The sequence below is a fragment of the Coregonus clupeaformis genome, chromosome 14, assembly GCF_020615455.1.
Source record: "Coregonus clupeaformis isolate EN_2021a chromosome 14, ASM2061545v1, whole genome shotgun sequence".
Classification (NCBI taxonomy): domain Eukaryota; kingdom Metazoa; phylum Chordata; class Actinopteri; order Salmoniformes; family Salmonidae; genus Coregonus; species Coregonus clupeaformis.
Window position 1 is genome coordinate 28,229,157 of NC_059205.1, and position 27,827 is coordinate 28,256,983.

At 42.6% G+C, this 27,827-nt stretch overlaps 2 protein-coding genes across 2 annotated transcripts; one reads left to right on the forward strand and one right to left on the reverse strand.

The window, feature by feature from the left end:
• Positions 1–901: 901 nt before the first annotated feature.
• LOC121581059 (ubiquitin carboxyl-terminal hydrolase 14-like) lies at positions 902–18,608 on the forward strand. Its single transcript, XM_041896420.2, has 16 exons — positions 902–1,087; positions 2,105–2,250; positions 2,364–2,396; positions 5,472–5,576; positions 5,898–6,001; positions 6,375–6,433; positions 6,664–6,794; positions 6,997–7,077; positions 7,177–7,241; positions 7,375–7,489; positions 7,694–7,759; positions 7,876–7,968; positions 8,090–8,218; positions 8,415–8,478; positions 10,414–10,521; positions 17,706–18,608. The coding sequence occupies exons 1-16, from the start codon at positions 1,072–1,074 to the stop codon at positions 17,849–17,851; spliced, it is 1,461 nt and encodes a 486-aa protein (XP_041752354.2). The 5' UTR covers positions 902–1,071; the 3' UTR covers positions 17,852–18,608.
• Positions 18,609–19,198: 590 nt separating this feature from the next.
• thoc1 (THO complex 1) lies at positions 19,199–27,527 on the reverse strand. The gene is made up of 21 exons (XM_041896419.2): positions 27,417–27,527; positions 27,098–27,171; positions 26,919–26,979; positions 26,704–26,773; positions 26,448–26,566; positions 26,253–26,301; positions 26,076–26,171; positions 25,877–25,959; positions 25,653–25,732; positions 25,375–25,483; positions 25,037–25,171; positions 24,713–24,813; positions 24,484–24,550; positions 24,343–24,393; positions 24,098–24,168; positions 22,222–22,317; positions 21,940–22,005; positions 21,679–21,762; positions 20,048–20,195; positions 19,809–19,893; positions 19,199–19,631 (listed from the first exon to the last, which is right to left on the reverse strand). Exons 1-21 carry the CDS (start codon positions 27,465–27,467, stop codon positions 19,354–19,356), a joined length of 1,974 nt encoding a protein of 657 aa, XP_041752353.1. The 5' UTR covers positions 27,468–27,527; the 3' UTR covers positions 19,199–19,353.
• Between the last annotated feature and the right edge of the window lie 300 nt (positions 27,528–27,827).

Below are 27,827 nucleotides of genomic sequence, written 5' to 3' on the forward strand. Positions count from 1 at the left end.
CAGTGTTGAAGGCAGAGGATAGATCTAGGAGGATGAGAACAGAGGAGAGCGAGTCAGCTTTGGCAGAGTGGAGAGCTTCCGTGACCCAGAGGAGAGCAGTCTCAGTTGATTGACCCGTCTTGAAGCTTTACTGGTTAGGGTCAAGAGGTTTGTTCTGAGAGCGATAATAAAATAATTGGTCAGAGACGGCATGCTCAAGTGTTTTGGAAAGAAAAGAAAGAAGGGATACCGGTCTGTAGTTTTTGACATTGGAGGAGTCAGGGATTTCTTGAAGTCAGAGGGGACGCAGCCAGTGGTCAGGGATGAGGGAAGTGAGGAATGGGAGAGTCTCCAGAGATGGAGAAGGGAAGAGGGGATGGGGTCGAGTGGGCAGGTTGTCGGTTGGCTGGACATCACTAATCGCAGGATTTCATCTGGAGAAAGAGGTCAAGACGTAGGGTAGTTCTGTGTGATTTGGACCAGTGGACTCAGTAGGCTGAGTGAATGCGGGGCGGATGTCGCCAACCTTTTTTTCAAAGTGGTTGACCAAGTCGTCCGCGTAGGGGAAGGAGGTGGAAACTAGTTTCCCAGGGTTGGAGGCAGAGGCTTGGAATTTAACAAGTGGGTAGATTTAGGCTAGTGATTTGCTCCTTTTACAGTTTTCTACTGATCATGAGTTTCATCAGGAGAGTCAACCTTGCTGGAGACAGATGCAGTTAAATTATTTTAATTGAGGATTTTTTACAATTAAACTGGCTGTATTTGATGTGGGAACTTCATGAGATTAGAAAAAAACTTTTGTAAATGCATTTGAGTGGGGCCCACTCAAAGACACATTACTTCCCAACCCTTTTTGCCCCCCCCCTCTCAGGCTGGGCTGTCCAGGCTGGATAGCTGCAGGCAGAGCGCATCGACAATTTTTCAGCGTGCATGTAGTTGCAGTGTCATTGTGCGAGCTGTTTAAATGAAGTTCGGTGACGGTGTAGCTAGCAAGCTAGCTAGTCAGAAACCTTTCGTAGCCAACTGCACCAGACAGCGAATTCGCGCCCCGGCGACTGGAATTGGAGATTAACAAACAAAACTGCCTAAAATATGCCTGTGTTTTCAGGTAAGTTAACGCTATAACGTGACCACTTCCCTTGAATATATTTATACACGTGTTTCAGTGATCACTATTGGAACGCTAGCTAACGAACACTTTAGCTAGTTAGCCATCATAGGCCATAAAGTAAATCAGTCACCAACTAGCGAGCTGCCCGACAAAAAATTAACGATTCGGGAGTGTTCTCTCTGATTAAAACAAAATACAACATGAAAAACTAACCAACTAGTTACAAGCTAACGTTAACTAGCTTACCCAGATCAGTGTTGGTTTTGTGGACATAACTACCTACCTAAATAACTAACGAACTAATTTAGTAAACGCTAGCTTGCTAACTAACGTACTTAGCTGTATGTTATGTTTACTAACTTCCTGCACTCACGTCAATATTTAGCTAACTACGTTAGCCTGCTAACTGCTAAGCCAGCCAGATATGAACTGTCACACAGTCTATATATAGCTATGAAAACTCTGCTGCAACGTTAGTTAAGTTACATCTGGAACAAATAAACATGGTAAGTAAGTACTATTCTAACGTTAGCCAATTGGTTACCGCTAAATGTCTGACTTTTTGTGTGATTATTTTGTTAGCCAGGTAACTAGTTAGCAAGACAGTTATTTTACTTAGCATAAAAGAGTTAGCATGCTCATTTTACTATCTTGCTAATCAGCACAGTAACGTTAGCCGCAGTTGTTCACTTGCTTCTGGCCAACTAACGTTAACAATATGGATGTACTTAATGTTAAAACAGGGTAACTGAAAGGGTAGTTACCTGTACACATCACAAGTAGTAGCTTACCAGCCTTCATTATCCCTAAAATCTAGCTAGCTAGCCAACGTTAGCATATAAGGTGATGGTGACATGTCTATTTAGCAGGTGATCAAGACTCTAACATAACCAAAACATTCGACTCCTATTTCAACCATTCTCTGCATTACATAGGTTATCACTGTAAAATATGACTTGACAAGACTTGGTATTATCAGATACCTGTGTTTTTGTTTCGCTTTTATTTCCTCAGTGAATGTGAAATGGGGAAAGGAGAAGTTTGACGCCATAGAGCTGAACACAGAAGAACCTCCCATGGTCTTCAAGGCTCAGCTCTTTGCCTTGACAGGGGTACAACCAGAAAGACAGAAGGTTATGGTCAAGGGAGGCACACTCAAGGTAAAGTTGCTGTCACGTTTTAGTTTATAATTAATGAATGTCATCAGTTGGACCACAGGTAATCAATACATGAATTATTTCCAAAGATAATAATCATTTGTATATATTTTTAGGATGATGACTGGGGAAACATCAAATTGAAGAATGTAAGTATAGTCTAAGAGTTTTCATGTTATTAAATATTTAATCATTAAAAAAAGTTTTGTCACATACACTGGATAGGTGCAGTGAAATGTGTTGTTTTACAGGGTCAGCCATAATAGTATGGCGCCCCTGGAGCAAATCACATTTTATTGGTCGCATACACGTATTTAGCAGATGTTATTGCGGGTGTAGAGAAATGCTTGTGTTCCTAGCTCCAACAGTGTAGTAATATCAAACAATACACACCATCTACAAAGTAAAAGACTGGAATTAAGAAATATTAGGACGAGCAATGTCAGATGGGTCAATGACGAATAAGGCTTTCAAAATGGGAAAAAATAAATGTGTTAAATGTTAATTAAAGTTCTTTGTACATTCATTAGTGTTGTTGAAATATATATACATACACAATTTTTAGTCACCGAGAATTAAATCCATGCATTTTAATTTTGCATCATATTATTTATTGCATGAATAATGTCCTTTGGTGTAACAATAATGGATTTTCTAATTATTTGATTATTTACCAGTATTAGCATTCAGCTGTTTATAGATAGTAATTGTTTTATCTCAACAAACATGTACTACTTTGAAAATCAAAATTGCATCATAATTATTAATATACATTTTGTATTTTCTCCTAACGTGAGCTCATTTGTTGATTTTAGCATCCAAAATGTCATGCTCAAAAGTAAAAATGTTTTTTTGTAAAGGGGTAAAGATTATTGTATCCTCAGTTTGACAAAACTAAATTATGTAATATGACGTGAAAAACCTGCCTTACACCGTCTGACTGGCATCGTTATACCGAATGACATACTGAGATTCCACATTGGATTATCCTTAAAGACTGTTTCAGCAACAAAGATGTACTTATTACATACTAAATATAAAATGAGAGACACTGGCAATCAGATGTATTTATTGTAAGGTAAATGGAGAAAAGGCATATGAACAACTACCTCATTGTCACCGATGATTTCCTTAAGATTTTGGCACTTCTCAACTTGATGAAGCCAGATGAAATGGTGCTTGGTGTGCAGGTTGAGTTTTTGATTCAGGATTCTGTTCAGATCCTGCCATGTTCCTGTGTTTGTTTTTTCCACAAAGTTTGTGAACGTCTTTTCTTCATTGCTGGTCTTCTCTCTTTTCCACTATTGCCATGTGGTGTTCACTTCAGGCAGAGCTAGTTCTACCTCACTGTAAGAGCTTGTTGCTCAGGGTGCTCCTCAAGATTTTCACCATCCATGGACACTAGTGAGGTTCATCACAGCATGCATCTGCCTAAATGTTTCCCTCTGAGTCACTTAACTGCATGACCACTATAATACCTTGCTTTCCTGCTCAGAAGCCACTCTTCCCTAACTTGAGAATCTGAGTTCTTCCGGGCCCTGAACGTGCAGCCCTCTCTTTGTTGGATAGAGGCATCTATAAGGACAGATATTTCCTCTACATCAAAACTGGACTGATAGAGCATGAATAAAACATTATGATAATAATTAAGTGCTTATGACTTGAATAGGTCACTTCACAAAAACCAAATAATAATGACCATGTTGTCATTACTTTTGTTTTTCACAATGTAATAAATAGACAAAATATACCTTAACACACACAAATACATAGATATATTATTAATAAAACATACACTTATACACTACATTCCCTAAAAGCTTAAGAATAGAAAAACTATGTCATGCGGAGTAATGAATAACGTTGTGGTGTAACAGTTATACAGAATGACATAATCGTTACTCTGTATGACAAAAAAACAGTTTGAACTTATTCTACAGGCAATGGCTTGGCCACCTATGAAAAAACTATTACCTTGATCTACAGGTTTTTAATGTTATCTTTCACATCAAATATGCCATTTAAAAATAAAACAACATTATATATGTTTTTTAAGCATTGTACCGTATGACACAGGATTTTATATCATAGTCCACCAGTGACCGAAAAGGTGAAATTATCAACATTTTAGGAGAGACTTACTGACCTTTCTGCACTGTGTGGGGGTCCTTCTGAATCTTCTTTCCGATGCAATATCCTGTCATGTGGCAATGGCAAAGCATTATGGTCTGAAATGGCTCATGAGTGTCTGTTATACTGAATAACATTGAAAGAAATCCCAATGTAGGGACACAAGTTTTCAAGCATAAAAATTTAATAAAGTGTAGGATCCTCCTTCTTCACTGTGGCCTCGTCGATGTGGATGGGGGCGTGCTCCCTCTGCTGTCTCCTGAAGTCCATGATCAGCTCCTTCGTTTTGTTGGGAGTACAGGAGGAGGCTGAGCACCCACCCTTGTGGGGCCCCTGTGTTGAGGATCAGCGTAGTGGAGGTGTTGTTGCCTACCTTCACCACCTGGGGAGGCCCGTCAGGAAGTCCAGGACCCAGTTGTACAGAGCTGGGTTCAGACCCAGGGCCCCAAGCTTAATGATGAGCTTGGAGGGTACTATGGTGTTGAAGGCTGAGCTGTAGTCATTGAACAGCATTCTTACATAGGTATTCCTCTTGTCCAAATGGGATAGGGCAGTGTGCCTTGCTCAAGGGCACATCAACAGATTTTCCCAGATTATTTCCTATCTGTAATGGCTATGACGATACCAGTATCGTAATATTTGTTCCATGGCAATAATGAAAACACGAAGCAGTCATAACTATTTGGTCCTTTAAAAACCTGCTGTATGTAAAATATTGTGTGCTATAGCTTGAAAAATAAATACATGTGACACTGGATGACAACATAATGATGTTTGTTTCCAACATTAGGGCTATTTTCCTAAAGAAGTCAAATCTGCTTTGTGTTTTGTTTCCTTGCCACAAGACTATCGAGTATCGTGATACAGGTGTCGTCCCGGCCCTACTATCTATTTCAGTATTGTGCAAAGTAGGCTATGATATATTGGCTGATTTCATTGTCATTTTAGTGGACCTGTTTTGGGGTGGTGTTATGATGCATGTTATCTAACCTAATATTGCAGGGCGGTCGATTTTATTTTCTTCATTGATTACCATCGCCAGATATCCTATGGTACGCAATGTGACATGAGATACTTTTCCTCCTCCCCCACAGGGGATGACTCTGTTGATGATGGGCTCAGCAGAGGCCCTGCCCGAGGAGCCTGCAGTCAGGCCCATGTTTGTAGAGGACATGACTGAAGACCAGCTGGCCTCAGCCGTGAGTTAATGTTTACTAGCTGGCTTTTAATAGCTATGTCGAGGACTGTTTTCTAGCTGGCTCTCAGGGCCAGTGTCTAGTCTACTGTCTGTTGGTCTGGAACTGTATGATATGTTCAGGCTATGCCTTGCACAGTAGTGCTATGAACGGGCACAGATGTCTGTCATTTCTACTAGCCCTGATAGAAATTCAGATTGTACAATGCATGACTTACTCGGAAGTGTTTTTGTTTAAACGTAATCGATGCTGGCTGGGTTTGCCAGCGCAGGCAGTCATAGAGAAACTAACCCAATTTTGCTTGTTGTTTGATCCGATGTGTAGATGGAGATGCCTTGCGGACTGACCAACCTGGGCAACACCTGCTATATGAACGCTACAGTGCAGTGTCTTCGCTCCGTGCCAGAGCTCAAAGGAGCCCTCAGAAGGTGGGCCCTTGAAATTGCATTAACTCCAATCTGTGATGATGCAAGCAACGTCTGTCGGATCTATAGTGTTGATGATAAAATGGGTTTCTTATTCACTTGATATCTACTCAATGATACAACTGACTATTAGATCACACAGGCTACATTAGAGTTGGGACGATAAACCGAAAATTACAGACAACAACATTGCCTTCTTACCGATGGTCAGTAATTTTGTTACACAACGTTCCTGCAAATCTTTTTTGTTCATAAACCATTCTTTGGTCATCAGTAATAGCCTATGTGTTACGTTGAATCCTGCTATGAAAATATCTGCCTGTCCGTGTTTCGCTGGCTTTACTCTTACTTATTATCCCTCTGTCTCCCTCTACAGGTATGCAGGTGCTCTGCGGTCCTCAGGGGCCAATGCACCATCACAGTACATCACAGCAGGTCTGGCATTTCCCTTTCTGTCTATCTGTATGTTGTTTTCATATTATTCTGCCACTGCCTTTTGTTATCTGCTAGTGTAGATGGTAATAGTATGACTCTGTGAGTCAGGGCATGGTGCTGGCTACACCAGCATTGTGGGCCACATACTATGAACTGCTTTGGATAAAAGAGGCGTCTGCTAAATGACCATGTTAGAACTGCTAAATGATCATTGTATTCCCCTTCTTCAGCCCTCCGTGACCTCTACGAGACCATGGACAAGACTTCCTCCAGCATACCCCCCATCATCCTGCTGCAGTTTCTGCACATGGCCTTCCCCCAGTTCGCTGAGAAGGGAGACCAGGGACAGTACCTCCAGCAGGTGAGACCAGGGCCCCTGGCTGGCACCAGTCACTCACTCACCATCAGAAGATTCCGCTTTGCTATCCCTGCTTGGTACTGCACATCCTATACTCCAATGAACCACATTGATTGCTCAATTTTAAGTAGTAGTTTTTGTTTATACTGAAAGTGGTCTGAAGAGTAGAAATGGGCTTCATTTGTCAATTTCTGCCCCTCTCTAGGATGCCAACGAGTGCTGGTTGCAGATGATGAGGGTCCTTCAGCAGAAGTTGGAAGCACAAGACTCAGAAACTCCCATGGAGGTATGTGTATAAGCAAGTATGTAAGCTGTCAAGGTCGTTATAGAGGTGAAAGTCTATCAAGGTCGTTATAGAGGTGAAAGTCTTCTTCTTCTTCTTCAGACTGAGAGTGAAGCTGACAAGAAGAACTTCATTGACCAGTATTTTGGAGTGGAGTACGAAACCACGTATCCTTGCAGTCTGAACATGAGTGTATGATCTATTAGGGAATGGAGTATGGCCTCCACATACCTTTGCTCTCTCCTCCCAAGAATACGTCTCTTATCTCTCTCTCAGTTCCTTCCTTAACCTTCTCCACAGTATGAAATGTACAGAGTCTGAGGAGGAGGAGCCAGCCAAAGGTAAAGAGAGCCAGCTCCAGCTCAGCTGTTTCATCAACCAGGAGGTCAAGTACCTGGCCACCGGCCTCAGGCTGGTGAGTAGTACCAAGCAACACACATTCACAGACATGCACAATCACACACGCAGGAATATGCACAGGATCACACAGACTCACACACACATGCACAGGAAGACACACACAGATGCGCGGGCACACACACCATAATGTCTCGAAGGGGGTCTGTCACCATGGCAACACTGATCTAATCCCATCATGTCTCTGTTTCTTTCTATTCAGAGACTGCAGGAAGAAATCACCAAGCTATCTCCATCTTTGCAAAGAAATGCCATGTACATAAAATCTGTAAGTGTGGCATGGGCCCCTAAGAATTTCATAAACCACTGAGATGGTGTGAAATTTGTTTTATTGTTATGTCCTTTTAGTTGGTTGGTTCACTTTGTCTCCCTTTCTTCGTCTAGTCTAAAGTCAGCCGCCTCCCTGCCTACCTAACCATTCAGATGGTTAGATTTTTCTACAAAGAGAAGGAGTCTGTCAATGCCAAAGTCTTAAAGGTATGTCTTCTGATGTTTTAGGAATGTCCTCCTAATGGATGGGATTATCATCAGAATACTGATGCAAGTGGAAGAAAGAATATTGTCCTGATGCTTTTTTCCCATTGACTTCATGTTCCAGGATGTCAAGTTCCCGCTGATGCTGGATGTGTATGAGCTGTGTACCTCAGCTCTGCAGGAGAAGATGGTGGCCGTTAGGTCAAAGTTCAAGGAGATTGAGGACAAGAACCTGGAGAAACAGACGCAGAAGGTAGAAATATAAAATAATTTATTGACTTGTCTACTTTCTCTTGCAATTCAGCTTTGAACTGCAAATGTATACTCTTCAAAATAAACCTAAACCTCCAATAAATATATTTCTCAGTGTTGTTCCCTGACCAAACAAAGTAACTCAGTGTGAACGAACATACGTGTAGCTTACATAATTCCTTTTGTGCATCAAACAGGTGGAGAAGAAAGTGGAAGACAAGCCGAAAGAAGTGAAATATGAGCCCTTTTCATTCGATGATGGTTGGTTACTTTACATCATATGGATTTGTGGCCTGCCTCTACAAATAAAGCATCAGTCAGTCATTCACACACACGTGTAAGGGATAGGTTGGTACACACTGTAACTTCAAATCAAATTTGATTTGTCACATGCGCCGAATACAACAGGTGTAGACCTTACAGTGAAATGCTTACTTACAAGCCCTTAACCAACAATGCAGTTTTAAGAAAAATAAGTGTTAAGTAAAAACATTTACAAAATAAAAATAAAGAAACAACAAATAATTAAAGAGCAGCAGTAAAATAACAGTAGCGAGGCTGTATACAGGGGGTACCGGTACAGAGTCAATGTGCGGGGGCAGGTTAGTCGAGGTAATATGTACATGTAGGTAGAGTTAAAGTGACTATGCATAGATAATAAACAGAGGGTAGCAGCAGCGTATAGTCCGGGTAGCCATTTGATTAGCTGTTCAGGAGTCTTATGGCTTGTGGGTAGAAGCTGTTAAGAAGGCTTTTGGACCTAGACTTGGCGCTCTGGTACCGCTTGCCGTGTGGTAGCAGAGAGAACAGTCTATGACTAGGGTGGCTGGAGTCTTTGACAATTCTTAGGGCCTTCCTCTGACACTGCCTGGTATAGAGGCCCCAGTGATGTACTGGGCCGTACGCACTACCCTCTGTAGTGCCTTGCGGTCGAAGGCCGAGCAGTTGCCATACCAGGCAGTGATGCAACCAGTCAGGATGCTCTCGATGGTGCAGCTGTAAAACTTTTTGAAGATCTGAGGACCCATGACAAATCTTTTCAGTCTCCTGAGGGGGAATAGGCTTTGTCGTGCCCTCTTCACGACTGTCTTGGTGTGTTGGACCATGATAGTTTGTTGGTGATGTGGACACCAAGGAACTTGAAGCTCTCAACCTGCTCCACTATAGCCTTGTAGATGAGAATGGGTGCGTGCTCGGTCCTCCTTTTCCTGTAGTCCACAATAATCTCCTTTGTCTTGATCACGTTGAGGGAGAGGTTGTTATCCTGGCACCACACGGCCAGGTCTCTGACCTCCTCCCTATAGGCTGTCTCATCATTGTCGGTGATCAGGCCTACCACTGTTGTGTCGTCGGCAAAATTAATGATGGTGTTGGAGTCGTGCCTGGCCATGCAGTCATGGGTGAACAGGGAGTACAGGAGGGGACGGAGCACGCACCCCTGAGGGGCCCCCGTGTTGAGGATCAGCGTGGCAGATGTTGTTATCTACCTTTACCACCTGGGGGCGGCCCGTCAGGAAGTCCAGGATCCAGTTGCAGAGGGAGTTGTTTAGTCCCAGGGTCCTTAACTTAGTGATGAGCTTTGACGGCACTATGGTGTTGAACGCTGAGCTGTAGTCAATGAATAGCATTCTCACGTAGGTGTTCCTTTTGTCCAGGTGGGAAAGGGCAGTGTGGAGTGCAATAGAGATTACATGATCTGTGGATCTGTTGGGGCGGTATGCAAATTGGAGTGGGTCTAGGGTTTCTGGGATAATGGTGTTGATGTGAGCCATGACCAGCCTTTCAAAGCACTTCATGGCTACAGACGTGAGTGCCATGGGTCTGTAGTCATTTAGGCAGGTTACCTTAGTGTTCTTGGGCACAGTGACTATGGTGGTCTGCTTGAAACATGTTGGTATTACAGACGCAATCAGGGACAGGTTGAAAATGTCAGTGAAGACACTTGCAGTTTGTCAGCGCGTGCTCTGAGTACACGTCCTGGTAAAGGTCATACTCACATCGGCTACGGAGAGCGTGATCACACAGTCGTCCGGAACATCTGATGCTCTCATGCATGCTTCAGTGTTGCTTGCCTCGAAGCGACCGTAGAAGGTATTTAGCTCTTCTGGTAGGTTTGTGTCACTGGGCAGCTCGCGGCTGTGCTTCCCTTCCCTTAAGGAATATGTTTCTAAGCGTGTGCCCGTCTATTCCCTGCAGACCTGGGCTCTAACAACAGTGGTTACTACGACCTGCAGGGAGTGCTGACACACCAGGGCAGATCCAGCTCCTCCGGACACTACGTCGCCTGGGTCAAGAGGAAAGAAGGTAACCTCGATAGCATTAAGCAAAGAGTCTCTGCACACAGTAATTTAATGTGAAACGTTTTCGGTCACAGTAGACCTTCATCAAAGCATAGAGTCAAACAATGAGAGGCTGTATAAGAGGCCAGTCAGTCAGTGCAATTAACATGATTAATAAATGTCAATCTGCTCCTTAAAGGGATAGTTCATCCAAATTACAAAATTATATGTTGGTTTCCTTACACTGTAAGTAGTCTATGGATAAGGTATGACAGCAATCCATGCTTTGTTTTAGTTTCCCTCTCAACGTTTTAGCATTTCTGTCACTAATTCCATTCACAGGGTGTCCGCGAGTCCTTAAAAAGTCTTACATTAATTTATCTGATTTAAAGGCCTTAAGTCTTAAAATGTCTTACATTCCGTTTTCAAAGGTCTTAAAAAATGTGACGGAGATGACTACAGTGTTAGTTATATTGTTGGCACCATGGCAATTTTTTTTTTATTGAACATGAAATTAATACTCTAAGCCACTTTCAAGATGTTAGAGCTATCCAAATGTGCGGGTCATGTGCGCATGCCAGTGCGAGTCGGGCCGTTGCCAGAGAAGAGTGGAGAGAGCAAGGTAACCTATACAATTTGATAGACAACAACACTCACTAGAGCTGGGATGATAAGCTGAAAATTATCGACACCGACATTGCCCTCTTAAACAATTGTACTTATGTCAGTAATTTCGGTGATTAGGCTACACAATATTCCTGCAGCTTTTTTGGGTTCTAAAACCATTCTTTTGTCAACAATAATGTGCACTAACCTGCTTCCTGCAATGAAAGTATCTGCCCTGTCCATATTTCACTGATGGCTCTCACTCCCGCTCCCCCCTTTGCACACGGAGAGAAGGGAGAGATGCATTCTGATGAGAGCAAGCATAGTTCACTGACTAAGGATGTGACAAATGTAAAACATTTCTTAATGTTTAAACTGCCATAAAAAAAGTGTTTAAACTGTAAAAAATAATAAAAAGACGAACTCACAATTCCGATATGGTCCTGCAATGCAGTTCAATCTACCGCAGTCCTGGCTACCTACCAGACGGTGCTCGCCTTACTGCTGTCCACCACCCACTCAACAACAATGGTAGTTAATGCCTTTGTGTTTTGAGTTCCCACTTCCTCAGGTGGTAAATAGTGGTACATACAGTGAGGGGAAAAAAGTATTTGATCCCCTGCTGATTTTGTACGTTTGCCCACTGACAAAGAAATTATCAGTCTATAATTTTAATGGTAGGTTTATTTGAACAGTGAGAGACAGAATGTAGTCCCCTGTAGCTCAGTTGGTAGAGCATGGCGCTTGCAACGCCAGGGTTGTGGGTTCGTTTCCCACGGGGGGCCAGTATGAAAAATGTATGCACTCACTAACTGTAAGTCGCTCTGGATAAGAGCGTCTGCTAAATGACTAAAATGTAAAATGTAAAATGTAGAATAACAACAACAGAAATCCAGAAAAATGCATGTCAAAAATGTTATAAATTGATTTGCATTTTAATGAGGGAAATAAGTATTCGACCCCCTCTCAATCAAAAAGATTTCTGGCTCCCAGGTGTCTTTTATACAGGTAACGAGCTGAGATTAGGAGCACACTCTTAAAGGGAGTGCTCCTAATCTCAGCTTGTTACCTGTATAAAAGACACCTGTCCACAGAAGCAATCAATCAATCAGATTCCAAACTCTCCACCATGGCCAAGACCAAATAGCTCTCCAAGGATGTCAGGGACAAGATTGTAGACCTACACAAGGCTGGAATGGGCTACAAGACCATCGCCAAGCAGCTTGGTGAGAAGGTGACAACAGTTGGTGCGATTATTCGCAAATGGAAGAAACACAAAAGAACTGTCCATCTGCCTGGGGCTCCATGCAAGATCTCACCTCGTGGAGTTGCAATGATCATGGGAACGGTGAGGAATCAGCCCAGAACTACACGGGAGGATCTTGTCAATGATCTCAAGGCAGCTGGGACCATAGTCACCAAGAAAACAATTGGTAACACACTACGCCATGAAGGACTGAAATCCTGCAGCGGCCGCAAGGTCCCCCTGCTCAAGAAAGCACATATACATGCCCGTCTGAAGTTTGCCAATGAACATCTGAATGATTCAGAGGAGAACTGGGTGAAAGTGTTGTAGTCAGATGAGACTAAAATGGAGCTCTGTGGCATCAACTAAATTCACCGTATTTGGAGGAGGAGGAATGCTGCCTATGACCCCAAGAACACCATCCCCACCGTCAAACATGGAGGTGGAAACATTATGACTTGGTTGTGTTTTTCTGCTAAGGGGACAGGACAACTTCACCGCATCAAAGGGACGATGGACGGGGCCATGTACCGTCAAATCTTGGGTGAGAACCTCCTTCCCTCAGCCAGGGCATTGAAAATGGGTCATGGATGGGTATTCCAGCATGACAATGACCCAAAACACACGGCCAAGGCAACAAAGGAGTGGCTCAAGAAGAAGCACATTAAGGTCCTGGAGTGGCCTAGCCAGTCTCCAGACCTTAATCCCATAGAAAATCTGTGGAGGAAGCTGAAGGTTCGAGTTGCCAAACGTCAGCCTCGAAACCTTAATGACTTGGAGAAGATCTGCAAAGAGGAGTGGGACAAAATCCCTCCTGAGATGTGTGCAAACCTGGTGGCCAACTACAAGAAACGTCTGACCTCTGTGATTGCCAACAAGGGATTTGCCACCAAGTACTAAGTCATGTTTTGCAGAGGGGTCAAATACTTATTTCCCTCATTAAAATGCAAATCAATTTATAACATTTTTAACATGTGTTTTTCTGGATTTTTTTGTTGTTATTCTGTCTCTCACTGTTCAAATAAATCTACCATTAAAATTATAGACTGATCATTTCTTTATCAGTGGGCAAACGTACAAAATCAGCAGGGGATCAAATACTTTTTTCCCTCACTGTATAGGCGCACAGTGCTACATAGAGCCATGGCTACATGGAACTCTATTCCACATCAGGAAACTGCAAGCTGTAGAATCAGATTTAAAAAACGGATACAAATACACCTTATGGAACAGCGGGGACTGTGAAGAGATACACAGGCACAGTAGTGTATAGTAGTGGTCTGAGGGCACACACTTAATGTGTTGTGAAAAGTGTTATCAAATGTAATGTCATGTAATATTTTTTATTGTATATAACTGCCTTAATGTTGCTGGACCCCAGGATCCTTAATGAATACAAAAATATTTTGACATGTTGCACATCAAAATATATCCCATCATGCATTCATTCCCTGAACTATTAGATGACGTAGCGAACTTCTTTCATGTCTTACTTGGCACTGGAAAACGAGCCAGGCCTACAAATACTAATTTTTGCCCAAATTGACACATTTCTGGAGGAGAAAATTAGCAGGTGGAGCGCGCAGACCTCAAAATCGGTATTAAATTGCATTCCAAATGACATTAAAAAGGACTTCATGGAACCTGCAGATACTCTTCATTGGTCCTCTGTAGCTCAATTGGTAGAGCATGGCGCTTGTAACGCCAGGGTAGTGGGTTCGATCCCCGGGACCACCCATACGTAAAAATGTATGCGCACATGACTGTAAGTCGCTTTGGATAAAAACGTCTGCTAAATGGCTTATTATTATTATTATTATTATTATTCATGGGACCGATATTCACATTTTTTTTGCATCATGTTCAAATCATATATACACCATATATAGAAAAGTATGTGGACACCCCTTCAAATTAGTGGATTCGGCTATTTCAGTCACACCCGTTGCTGACAGGTGTATAAAATCGCGCACACAGCCATTCGATCTCCATAGACAAACAAACATTAGCAGTAGAATGGCCTTACTGAAGAGCTCAGTGACTTTCAACGTGGCACCGTCATAGGATGCCACCTTTCCAACAAGTCAGTCCGTCAAATTTCTGTCCTGCTAGAGCTGCCCCAGTCAACTGTAAGTGCTGCTGTTGTGAAGTGGAAACGTCTAGTCGCAACAACGGCTCAGCCGGGAAGTGGTAGGCCATACAAGTTCACAGAACAGGAACGCAGAGTCCTGAAGCCCGTAGCGTGTAAAAATCGTCTGTCCTCAGTTGCAACACTCACTACCGAGTTCCAAACTGCCTCTGGAAGCAACATCAGCACAATAACTGTTTGTCGGGAGCTTCATGAAATGGGTTTACATGGCCGAGCAGCCGCACACAAGCCTGAGATCAACATGCGCAATGCCAAGCGTGGTTTAGAGTGATGTAAAGCTCGCCACCATTGGACTCTGGAGCAGTGGAAACATGTTCTATGGAGTGATTAATCACGCTTCACCATCTGGCAGTCCGACGGGCGAATCTGGGTTTGGCGGATGCCAGGAGAACGCTACCTGCCCGAATGCTTTGTGCCGACTAAAGTTTGGTTGAGGAGGAATAATGGTCTGGGGCTGTTTTTCATGGTTCGGGCTAGGCCCCTTAAGTTCCAGTGAAGGGAAATCTTAACGCTACATCATACAATTACATTCTAGACGATTCTGTGCTTCCAACTTTGTGGCAACAGATTGGGGTAAGCCCTTTCCTGTTTCAGCATGACAATGCCCCATGCACAAAGCGAGGTCCATACAGAAATGGGGTGTCGAGATTGGTGTGGAAGAACTTGACTGGCCTGCACAAGACCCTTGACCTCAACCCCATCGAACAACTTTGGAATGAATTGGAACGCTGACTAATTGCCCAACGTCAGTGCCCGACCTCACTAATGGTCTTGTGGCTGAATGGAAGCAAGTCCCCGCAGCAATGTTCCAACATCTAGTGGAAAGCCTTCCCAGAAGAATGGAGGCTTTATAGCAGCAAAGAGGGGACCAACTCCATATTAAAGCCCATGACTTTAGAATGAGATGTTCGACGAGCAGGTGCCCACATACTTTAGGTCATGTCGTGGTCAAAAGTTTTGAGAATGACACAAGTATTGGTCTTCACAAAGTTTGCTGCGTCAGTGTTTTTAGATATTTTTGTCAGATGTTACTATGGTATACTGAAGTATAATTACAAGCATTCCATAAGTGTCAAAGGCTGTTATTGACAATTACATTAAGTTTATGCAGAGTCAATATTTGCAGTGTTGACCCTTCTTTTTCAAGACCTCTGCAATCCGCCCTGGCATGCTGTCAATTAACTTCTGGGCCACATCCTGACTGATGGCAGCCCATTCTTGCATAATCAATGCTTGGAGTTTGTCAGAATTTGTGGGGTTTTGTTTGTCCACCCGCCTCTTGAGGATTGACCACAAGTTCTCAATGGGATTAAGGTCTGGGGAGTTTCCTGGCCATGGACCCAAAATTACGAATGTTGTTCCCCGAGCCACTTAGTTATCACTTCTGCCTTATGGCAAGGTGCTCCATCATGCTGGAAAAGGCGTTGTTCGTCACCAAACTGTTCTTGGATGGTTGGGAGAAGTTGCTCTCGGAGGATGTGTTGGTACCATTCTTTATTCATGGCTGTGTTCTTAGGCAAAATTGTGAGTGAGCCCACTCCCTTGGCTGAGAAGCAACCCCACACATGAATGGTCTCAGGATGCTTTACTGTTGGCATGACACAGGACTGATGGTAGCGCTAACCTTGTCTTCTCCGGACAAGCTTTTTTCCGGATGCCCCAAACAATTGGAAAGGGGATTCATCAGAGAAAATGACTTTACCCCAGTCCTCAGCAGTCCAATCCCTGTACCCTTTGCAGAATATCAGTCTGTCCCTGATGTTTTTCCTGGAGAGAAGTGGCTTCCTCACTGCCCTTCTTGACACCAGGCCATCCTCCAAAAGTCTTTGCCTCACTGTGCTTGCAGATGCACTCACACCTGCCTGCTGCCATTCCTGAGCAAGCTCTGCACTGGTGGTGCCCCGATCCCGCAGCTGAATCAACTTTAGGAGACAGTCCTGGTGCTTGCTGGACTTTCTTGGGCACCCTGAAGCCTTCTTCACAACAATTGAACCTCTCTCCTTGAAGTTCTTGATGATCCGATAAATGGTTGATTTAGGTGCAATCTTACTAGCAGCAATATCCTTGCCTGTGAAGCCCTTTTTGTGCAAAGCAATGATGACAGCACGTGTTTCCTTGCAGGTAACTAACAGAGGAAGAACAATGATTTCAAGCACCACCCTCCTTTTAAAGCTTCCAGTCTGTTATTCTAACTCAATCAGCATGACAGTGATCTCCAACCTTGTCCTCGTCAACACTCACCTGTGTTAACGAGAGAATCACTGACATGATGTCAGCTGGTCCTTTTGTGGCAGGGCTGAAATGCAGTGGAAATGTTTTTTGGGGATTAAGTTCATTTTCATGGCAAAGAGGGACTTTGCAATTAATTGCAATTCATCTGATCACTCTTCATAACATTCTGGAGTATATGCAAATTGCCATCATAAAAACTGAGGCAGTAGACTTTGTGAAAATTAATATTTGTGTCATTCTCAAAACTTCTGACCACGACTGTATGTGACTTTGTCGGGGCTTCACAATCTATTTGAGATACTTTTGGATGATTTGTGCATGATGCATGATAAATACTAATATCAGTCCATTGACTTGAATGGGATTTATGCCACAGACTAAAATGTTAGCATGTGGAAACAGTGCCAGGGAAACTAAACCAAAGCGTGGATTGCTGTCATGCCTTGTCTATAGACTGCTTACAGGGTAAGGAAACCAACGTGTCAATTTGTAATTCGGGTGAACTATCTCTTTTAAAGGCATAGTTCACCTCAGTCAGTTCAACATAACCAGAGGGTATGGGATATGGACCCAGAGATTTGACCACTTGTCTGAACACATTGATTTTGGTGAACTATCCCTTAAACTAAGGCTCGGCGATATGACGTTGCCACATAGCAGCCGGATGAACAGCTGATATTGCAGATGAGCGCAATACAAGACGATGCACTCAGAGTATATGCATATGTGCACGGCTACACTTCACTCTGTTGCAACGTGATGGCTGCGGGACCAAAACAGCGGAGAAGTTTAGCCTCACGTTTCGCACTCTTATTTGTTGTGGAAGTCGGCTCGATATTGCTGTTTACCTTGTGCATTGCTGACTCTATCTGAGTAATTCAAACGACTGTATTAATGTTTTATATTCATGTTTTATCGAGGTACAGGTGAATAATATAACTTATGTTTTGTATACATCCATGTTTTTCCGTCATAGATGAGTGGGTGAAGTTTGACGACGACAAGGTGAGCGTGGTGTCTCCAGAGGATATACTGAGGCTGTCCGGTGGAGGAGACTGGCACATAGCCTACGTCCTACTGTACGGACCCCGACGACTGGAAATACTTGAAGAGCAACAGTAACCAACCTAAACGCAAATAAATGAAATCTAGCCAACCAACACACAAATGCCATTTCCAAGCTGTCTACTTTGCGTAGATGTGCAATAAATTCTGGGTGTCTATAAAAATGGATGACCTTAATTTTTAGTTTTTGTAACTTCTTCACACAGATGCTTGTAAACCCATCCTGCATCAACATGAGTGGAGGTAGTTTATCTATCAAAGGAAGGTTTTTAATTGTTTATTATTATTATAGAGAGACAGGCAATCTCTGGACTGGATCCTTGAGAGGTTTTGAGAGATTTAGTTCTGCAGTTTAATTATATGTTTTATACATATTGTATATTTTGTAAAGCCTTGAACAAGGTGCTTATGTCATAGTACTTGTCTGTAGTCATATCTAATCAGCTTGTACAGAAATAAAGTCTTTGGCCAAGCTATATTGTTTCAAGGTGTCTTTCGAAATACCCTGAACCTTTCATTCATATAACATGTATTGGAGACCCCCCCAACTATTGCTTACTGGGAAACATTTACAAGACATGGTTTTGTCTTACACATTGCTTTTGTCCTTGTAGTTGGGGTTATTTCTCATCATACGAGCGGTTCAATGTCTCTGCTCTGATACTGTATGACTATAACGCTTCACTCTCTCATACATGCAGTCATTATCTTGACCACCACCCTGCCAACTATGTGTAAGACCTACGACGGTCTCTGTAATAAGTTATTGACTGATGGCTTTTCATAAATGGTGAAAGTAAACCGTTATACCAAACCATGTTTTGTGATTTGTTTTACTTTTGAAATGGTGTACTTTTTCATTAATTTAAAGGGGCAATATGTGTTTGCTACATCCATTTGACTTTTATATTGATATATAGCTATAGATTATTCAAGAATCTAACTTAAATGCCTTGTGAGCTTAGTTCAACTTTCTAACATCAGAAACCAAATTGTTGTTTTACTCCATTGTAAACAAAGCATGTATAGACTCGGAACATGGTTAAACAATTTTGATATCATGGATGGTCAGTCCTTGCATCCGTAGTTCTATGAATTTACATTTGATTCATTTAGACGCTCTAGTTAGTGCATTCATCTTAAGATAGGTAGGTGGGACAACCACATCACAGGCATAGAAATAATTGTTTTCCTCAATGTAGCTATCAGTTGTCAGAACTAGAAGGGAGGGGGGGGGTCAAGTACAAGTGCAGTTAGTTTTTTTGGGGAGTGGAGGGGGTTGAGGTGCCCATTTAAGTGTTATGAATCTAAATGCCCTGCCCGTATGACTAGAAGACGTTACAAAGTATACATTGTCTTGAGGGATCATAGTTTTAGCTCAATTAATAAAGCTGCTGGTCAAAGTAGTGTTTATTTAGAAAAAAGATTTATTGAAGATTCTACAGAGGACAAAATTACAGTACATGTCCCTTGAGCATAACTAGAGACCAACAAAAGGAAAGCATTGACACAAGCCAGGGAGGGGTGCATTAAAACAGGAATAGATGGGGGGTCATGTTCTATGTCTCGTTGAGGATGTCTGCAATCTTGGGGAAGCCAGCAGCGTTGAGGGCTGTGACCAGGCTCTCAACGGTGGCCTGTGTCCCTTCCCGGTCCTGCCAGGCCACCAGCAGCAGCTTGGCCTGCATGTCCACATCCTCGCTATCGGTCTCAATCTCCCGGATCTCTGCTGCCTTTATCTCCAGCTGGCCAGCCAGGGTCTTCCACTGGGCACCCAGCTTGGCTGCTATCTCATCCATCTGCTGGTTGGTCACCAGCTTGGTCTGCATGCTCGGACCTGGGGGCACACAAAATGAAGGAATTAAATCAGGTGATGTTTTTGTAAAATCAAAAAGATAAACTAAATGTATTTGATCTGGACAATATAAAAAATATTTTACAACTGAAGCTTTGATTTTACAACTATTACTCAGACAATATCTAGAAGCTATAGACTTTAGTTTTATGAACTCACTGTCATTGCTCTCCTTGAGCAGGGTGTCACTGTTGTCGTCATCGTCTTCCTCTCCTGTCTTTATCTCCTCAGATGGAAGGTCCTTCTGTGATGACAGGGCAAAGGAATCAATAAAGAGTGAGGTGGAGACATGAACGCCCTATGCTCCCAAGGGGGCCAAGACGACCACCTATGTCGTCATGAAATGTTTGAGTAACCATGCACCCATGGTTCCACCCCAGCCAGACCAGACTTCTCACCGGCAGCTCCTTTGCCAGTTTGATGACCATGCTCTCTAGGTAGTCAGCCAGGCTCTTGAACTGCTGGTTGGTGGGCTGGAAGAAGTGAGGACTCCTCCTGGACAGCAGACGCAGGGCTCGCCAGCCATAGTTGGAGTTATGCACCACCCTACATGACACGGAAGGTGGAGGTTAGTTGAAGACTATTGCACCAGAACACTTTTCTCATGGCAGGATCTTTCTTTACACCATTGGTTAAGTCTTAGGACATTAGACAATCATCAGTTCCATTACACTTCTATACACTACCGGTCAAAAGTTTTAGAACACCTACTCATTCAAGGGTTTTTCTTTATTTTTACTATTTTCTACATTGTAGAATAATAGTGAAGACATCAAAACTATGAAATAACACATATGGAATCATGTAGTAACCAAAAATGTGTTAAAACAAATCAAAATATTTGAGATTCTTCAAATAGCCACCCTTTGCCTTGATGACAGCTTTGCATTATCTTAACCAGCTTCATGAGGTAGTCACCTAGAATGTATTTCAATTAACAGGTGTGCCTTTTTAAAAGTTAATTTGTGGAATTTCTTTCCTTAATGCGTTTGAGCCAATCAGTTGTGTTGTGACAAGGTAGGGGGGTTATACAGAAGATAGCCCTATTTGGTAAAAGACCAAGTACATATTATGGCAAGAACAGCTCAAATAAGCAAAGAGACATGAAGGTCAGTCAATATGGAAAATCTCAAGAACTTTGAAAGTTTCTTCAAGTGCAGTCGCAAAAAACATCAAGCGATATGATGAAACTGGCTCTCATGAGGACCGCCACAGGAACGGAAGACCCAGTTACCTCTGCTGCACAGGATAAGTTCATTAGAGTTATCAGCCTCAGAAATTGAAGCCCAAATAAATGCTTCACAGAGTTCAAGTAACAGACATCTCAACATCAACTGTTCAGAGGAGACTATGTGAATCAGGCCTTCATGGTCGAATTGCTGCAAATAAACCACTACAAAAGGACACCAATAAGAAGAGACTTGCTTGGGCCAAGAAACTGGAGTCCAAATTGGAGATTTTTGGTTCCAACAGCCGTGTCTTTGTGAGACGCGGTGTGGGTGAACGGATGATCTCCGCATGTGTAGTTCCCACTGTAAAGCATGGAGAAGGAGGTGTTATGGTGTGGGGGTGCTTTGCTGGTGACACTGTCTGTGATTTATTTAGAATTCGAGGCACACTTAACCAGCATACCTACCACAGCATTCTGCAGCGATACGCCACCCCATCTGGTTTGGGCTTAGTGGGACTATCATTTGTTTTTCAATAGGACAATGACCCAACACACCTCCAGGCTGTGTAAGGGCTATTTTACCAAAAAGGAGTGATGGAGTGCTGCATCAGATGACCTGACCTCCACAATCCCCTGACCTCAACCAAATTGAGATGGTTTGGGATGAGTCGGACCGCAGAGTGAAGGAAAAGCAGCCAACAAGTGCTCAGAATATGTGGGAACTCCTTCAAGACTGTTGGAAAAGCATTCTTCAGTTTTCATTTCATAGTTTTGATGTCTTCACTATTATTCTACAATAAAGAAAAACCCTTGAATGAGTAGGTGTTCTAAAGCGTTTGACCGGTAGTGTACACATACTTGTATTCATTTTCCACCATGTTGGCTGGGTCAGCCTGTTCAATGGCCTCTTCAAAGAAATCTTCCAGAGAAGGCATAAACTCCCTGTGGACAAGACATTTACAATCGTTATGTAGGGTCAACAACAAACAGTACACTGAAATAATGTTTTTTGAACTGGGTAAACAACAAGCAAGTTATACACAAAAACCTTCCAGGTAGGTAGGTGGGCTATGTAAGTTTGACCAGCTCCACACTGATGTATGATGTAAAATCACTCACCTGCTCTCTGACTGACAAGCCGCCATATTGTCGTGGTTCAGATTCCAAAGTCTCGTGAGTTCATCACTGAAAGAAAACACACACGCGTTTTGGCAAAGCCAAGTGCAAGAGAAGCTCAGCCGTGTCACTCGTTACACTTTTCATTAGACTCCAATGTGAGGGCTAGGCATTGTAAATAATCCTACTGGGCATATCTAAACAGTCCATGGTTTTGGAGAACACATGACTAGTTTGTCACAGTCATCATTGACATACAGAAGACAGGTTAGAATTGCTACTTACTTCCCCATGAAGACCTTCCTGTCAGGGCCTTTACCCAGGAAATCTTCTGGAGCTTGTCTTTTCCTCGTGGGTCTCTTGGGTTTGTCATCTACTGGTCTGAGGGGGGAGAGATACATTTGTATCATTCATGAGGCTAGCACTGTATATATTCCTCCCTTGATTGTACAGTTGAAGTTTACATACACCTTAGCCAAATACATTTAAACTCAGTTTTTCACAATTCCTGACATTTAATCCTAGTAAAAATTCCCTGTTTTAGGTCAGTTAGGATCACCACTTTATTTTAAGAATGTGAAATGTCAGTATAATAGTAGAGAGAATGACTTATTTCAGCTTTTATTTCTTTCATCACATTCCCAGTGGGTCAGAAGTTAACATACACCCAATTAGTATTTGGTAACATTGCCTTTAAATTGTTTAACTTGGGTCAAACGTTTCGGGTAGCCTTCCACAAGCTTCCCACAATAAGTTGGGTGAATTTTGGCCCATTCCTCCTGACAGAGCTGGTGTAACTGAGTCAGGTTTGTAGGCCTCCTTGCTCGCACACGTTTTTTCAGTTCTGCCCACACATTTTCTATAGGATTGAGGTCAGGGCTTTGTGATGGCCACTCCAATACCTTGACTTTGTTGTCCTTAAGCCATTTTGCCACAACTTTGGAAGTATGCTTGGGGTCATTGTCCATTTGGAAGACCCATTTGCGACCAAGCTTTAACTTTCTGACTGATGTCTTGAGATGTTGCTTCAATATATCCACATAATTTTACTTCCTCATCATGCCATCTATTTTGTGAAGTGCACCAGTCCCTCCTGCAGCAAAGCACCCCCACAGCATGATGCTGCCACCCCAGTGCTTCACGGTTGGCATGGTGTTCTTCGGCTTGCAAGTACCCCCTTTTTCCTCCAAACATAACGATGGTCATTATGGTCAAACAATTATATTTTTGTTTCATCAGACCAGAGGACATTTCTCCAAAAAGTACGATATTTGTCCCCATGTGCAGTTGTAAACCGTAGTCTGGCTTTTCTATGGCGGTTTTGGAGCAGTGGCTTCTTCCTTGCTGAGCAGCCTTTCAGGTTATGTCGATATAGGACTCGTTTTACTGTGGATATAGATACTTTTGTACCTGTTTCCTCCAGCATCTTCACAAGGTCCTTTGCTGTTGTTCTGAGATTGATTTGCACTTTTCGCACCAAAGTACGTTCATCTCTAGGAGACAGAACGCGTCTCCTTCCTGAGCGGTATGACGGCTGCGTGGTCCCATGGTGTTTATACTTGCGTGCTATTGTTTGTACAGATGAACGTGGTACCTTCAGGCGTTTGGAAATTGCTCCCAAGGATGAACCAGACTTGTGGAGGTCTACAATTGTTTTCTGAGGTCTTGGCTGATTTCTTTTGATTTTCCCATGATGTCAAGCAAAGAGGCACTGAGTTTGAAGGTAGGCCTTGAAATACATCCACAGGTACACCTCCAATTGACTCAAATGATGTCAATCAGAAGCTTCTAAAGCCCTTACATCATTTTCTGGAATTTTCCAAGCTGTTTCAAGGCACAGTCAACTTAGTGTATGTAAACTTCTGACCCACTGGAATTGTGATACAGTGAATTATAAGTAAAATAATCTGTCTAAACAATTGTTGGAAAAATAACTTGTGTCATGCACAAAGTAGATGTCCTAACCGACTTGCCAAAACTATAGTTTGTTAACAAGAAATTTGTGGAGTGGTTGAAAAACAAGTGTTAATGACTCCAACCTAAGTGTATGTAAACTTCCGACTTCAACTCTATGATATACGTTTTCAATGTGTACTTTGTGTTGACAATGAATATTTTTATAAATATATGATCGTGAGTTTGTTGAATTCTGATTCCATACCTGTCCTTCACAAAGCTTGGACATCCCTCATTTTTCCACGAGTTCCAGTTCTCCTCTGTGTTTAAGACATGCTGTCAAAATATAAGAAAGGAGTTTAAGCTTTCATTGTCATCAATAACCCTTTACCTGTCTCACCTTGACTTGTCAAACAGTAGGCTACATGTTGTGATGTCACTCATAAAACATTTGAACTAGCAGGAACTACAAAGACATCCGGAATACCAGAATCTTCAGACTAGTCTTACCTCAACCATGGTGGCAAACTTGTCTCCATCAGGTGGGATCTCTTTGAGCAGCTACATGGAAACAAGTTAGACAGGTTAGTACAACATCCCCAACAAAGTGCCGTGACATCTATGGACTAGAGAGAAAAAACACACACAGACCTGGTACACCAGTTTGGTGGTCTCCTCCATCCACAAACACTGGTCATCATTCAGGATACAACTGGAGCTGTAGCAACAGGAAAATAGTTAGGCAAAGAGGCAAAACAGCAGTCAAAGCGCATTGTGGATTTTACTATGACGTCTTCTCCTGCTAGACAATCTACATTGCATTCAACCTGCCATAGGGTATGATGGAGTGGCACGGGGTCATCTTTTTGGGAAATCTCACCTTTTGAACTTGACCTGTCCCTTGAGGTACTGGAACAGGACAAGGTACTGCAGGAGGATGTGTCGTCTGAAGTTACTGTCACTGAGCTGCAGGTCCATTAGCTAGATGGTCAAAAAGAGAGACTGTCAGCGTATTTGAGGGGATCCATTTAAACAAGTCGAGGCGCAGAATTGCTAACATCAATCACATAATGATTACTTATTTGGGATGCAAGGTGATTTGTAGACCAGTGACTGTGCACTTTCACTGTGATGTAGTCAATCTCAAGCACTCATGCATAGCTCTATTATATTCTTAATTGATTAGGAGGGTGAGATATGCAACCTTCTCGCTGGTGAGGAACTTTGCGAAGTAGACGTGGTCTCCTTCTGCCGTCCTCAGCTCCTCCAGCTTCCTCTTAGAAGCCTGCATGTCATCCAGCTTAAAGCTCTTAAACACCGCCAACGTCTCGTCTGAATACTACAGACAACATACAGAACATTTCCATGAACTCAAACATATTTTCACTGTCTTCTCAAAGGAACAAACATGGCCAGTGAGTTTTGAACAAGAAACATTTTAAAGCAAAGCGTCATACTTTTAGCAGATGTTCATAGAAGATGTCAAATAAAAAATGGCCTAAAACTATTTTAGAAGGAAAGGTTAGATGGCACAAGAGTCACCTTGAGGAAAGTAATCCAGGAGAACTTTTCGTAACACTGAACAGGGTTTCTGAAGTAGTCCTGCAGGGTCCAGAACTTCCTGTATAGGTTGTAGTCAATGGGGATGGAACTACAAACAAAGAAAGCAATGTCATAGGTGGAAACTTGTTTTAGCAAGCTGCAAAAAGACGTTCAACAAAACTTGCCAGTGTAGGGCTCTGTGTAATAGCTATGTTCATGAACAACCACTGATGATTCCAAGCATTGTGATAGACAGAACAAGGATTCATGTTGCTAACCATGGTGCAGGTGCACCAGGTTCCTCATCTCCCATCTCCCCCTCCTCCACCTCCATACCATCCTCTTTTTCCTCTGTGGGCTGTAGAATACAACACAGGACAGAGTTAGTGTTGAGGGTTAATTCATTGTTAAACACATTCAACAGCACACATACAATATCTATAATATCATTAAACAGCTCACACACTATACAGTATCTGTAACCCTTAGAACAAGGCCTTACCCTCTGGCCTAGAGTGCTTTCCTGCTCATTTTTGTTGAACACTGTGATGTTGTCAAGATTAAACTGGCTCTGCAAGTTCAGCCCTGAAACACACACAGGAACACATAAAGAACACAATGGTGGCCACATGTCCACATCCATGACTAAACATGAATGATCTTCGTTCCTGTAGTGATTGAGATCTATGTAATCCTCTCACCTGATTTCTCTGACAGGGGGAAGAGACGAGCCAGGAACAGCTGGATCCGCCCACAGAAGACTGTGTTCTGAGACTTGGACAACCTCCTCAAAAGATCTGCAGGGTCAGAAGGTGTTTAATGACGGAAAAGCTGCACATATCAAGGTAACAACAACAAACGTGTGACTTTATCCTCACCATTACACATCCTTAACAGGTAGTTCTTCCCAGCAGTGTAGAAGGAGTTCTGAAAGTGAGAGAGGAGAAATAATTATTGGTGTTATTTCCTCAATAACCAAAGGAAAGATCTTCTATAAGGAAATGGTCACCAAGTACAAGAATTACATTGACCGTACTTTAAGAACGCAGCTAAACATAGACTAAGCTACTCACAGACTTCCAGGTGGAGACATTCTCTTCAACAAAGGAAAATATCTTATCACACTGGTCAAGAGGTAGACAGTCCAGAACATCTCCCAAAAGTAGGAAAGGAGTAGTGGCGGAGCAGATACCTGCATGGACAAGGAATTTACTATAGTTTACTACATCATTTGCGGTCAGGCATGTATATCAATTAAATACTAAGGAGGTAGAACAGAGGTAGCGATGTTATGAAGTGACGTTCAGCCTCACTGAGCCTGCTGCTTACCTTCAGTGACTCCATCAATGCTGAGATAGATGAGAGACAGGAAGTCATCAACGAGTGCTTTCTTTTCCACCTGTAGAAAAAAAGGAGAGAAAGGGAGAAAGTTACTCGACTCCAGCTATGGCTCTCACAAATGATTCGTGAAGCATATTGAGCATAAACATGACCATGTACTAGCAGTATACCTATACTATGGATAAAATACACTTTCAACTTACAATCTGCTCCTCCAGGACCTGCCTTAGAGCTTGGTCAAGGGTGGTCTTCTTCTCTGTTTCACTGTGGAGAGACAAGCAGGCAGATACGGTCAGTGGTGAGGTGGGCAGAAGATGCAAAGCCTAGAGATCATTTCATTTATATAGACCGCTAGTTATGTAACGTTATCAACTTAACGTACTTTCCAGTGACCTGGTTGAATGCGTTTATCAAAGGTTTGCTGGTTTTGTTGTCCAATGCACTTCTGGTTGCGGCCTAGGTGAGAGTTATAACAAATCAACAAAGAATAATAGTTTAGTTTTCTTGAGACTACACATTATAATCTGCCAACGTTATCTAGCTAGCTAGCAAGTTAGACAGCTAGCTAACGCGTGGCTAATGTAATGAATCATGCTTGGCTTGCAAAGTTATTGTAAGCGTTTCTACAAAGATGTTATAAACAATTTCAATCAAGCTTATAAGAGATTCTGAAATACACCATATTGAAGGCAAGTTCTTACTGTAAATGTATCTTTTGCATCGTTGAAGTTGAATAAGATCGGAGGAGACATAGCTATTTCCTCACAATAAACGTGACCCCGACGGAGGTTTTACATCCGGTTCAAATGGGGCGCATTCAGGATAGCAACATTGAAGCGCATGGTTCGAAAAGTAATGTTACATTTATGTAACAGAAATACAATTTACTTATTGAGTCTTCTGCTCTACCGATATTTAGATTTTGTGACGTATGTATGTCAAAGTTAACTAGGACGCGGCAGGTAGCTTAGTGGTTAAGAGCGTGGTGCCAGTAACCGAAAGGGCGCTGGTTCTTATCCCCGAGCCGACTAGGTGAAAAATCTGTCGAGGGGTCATTCTACAGATTCGGTGACATTTCAGTATTGTCAGTGTCCCAAGATGTACTAGTGTTA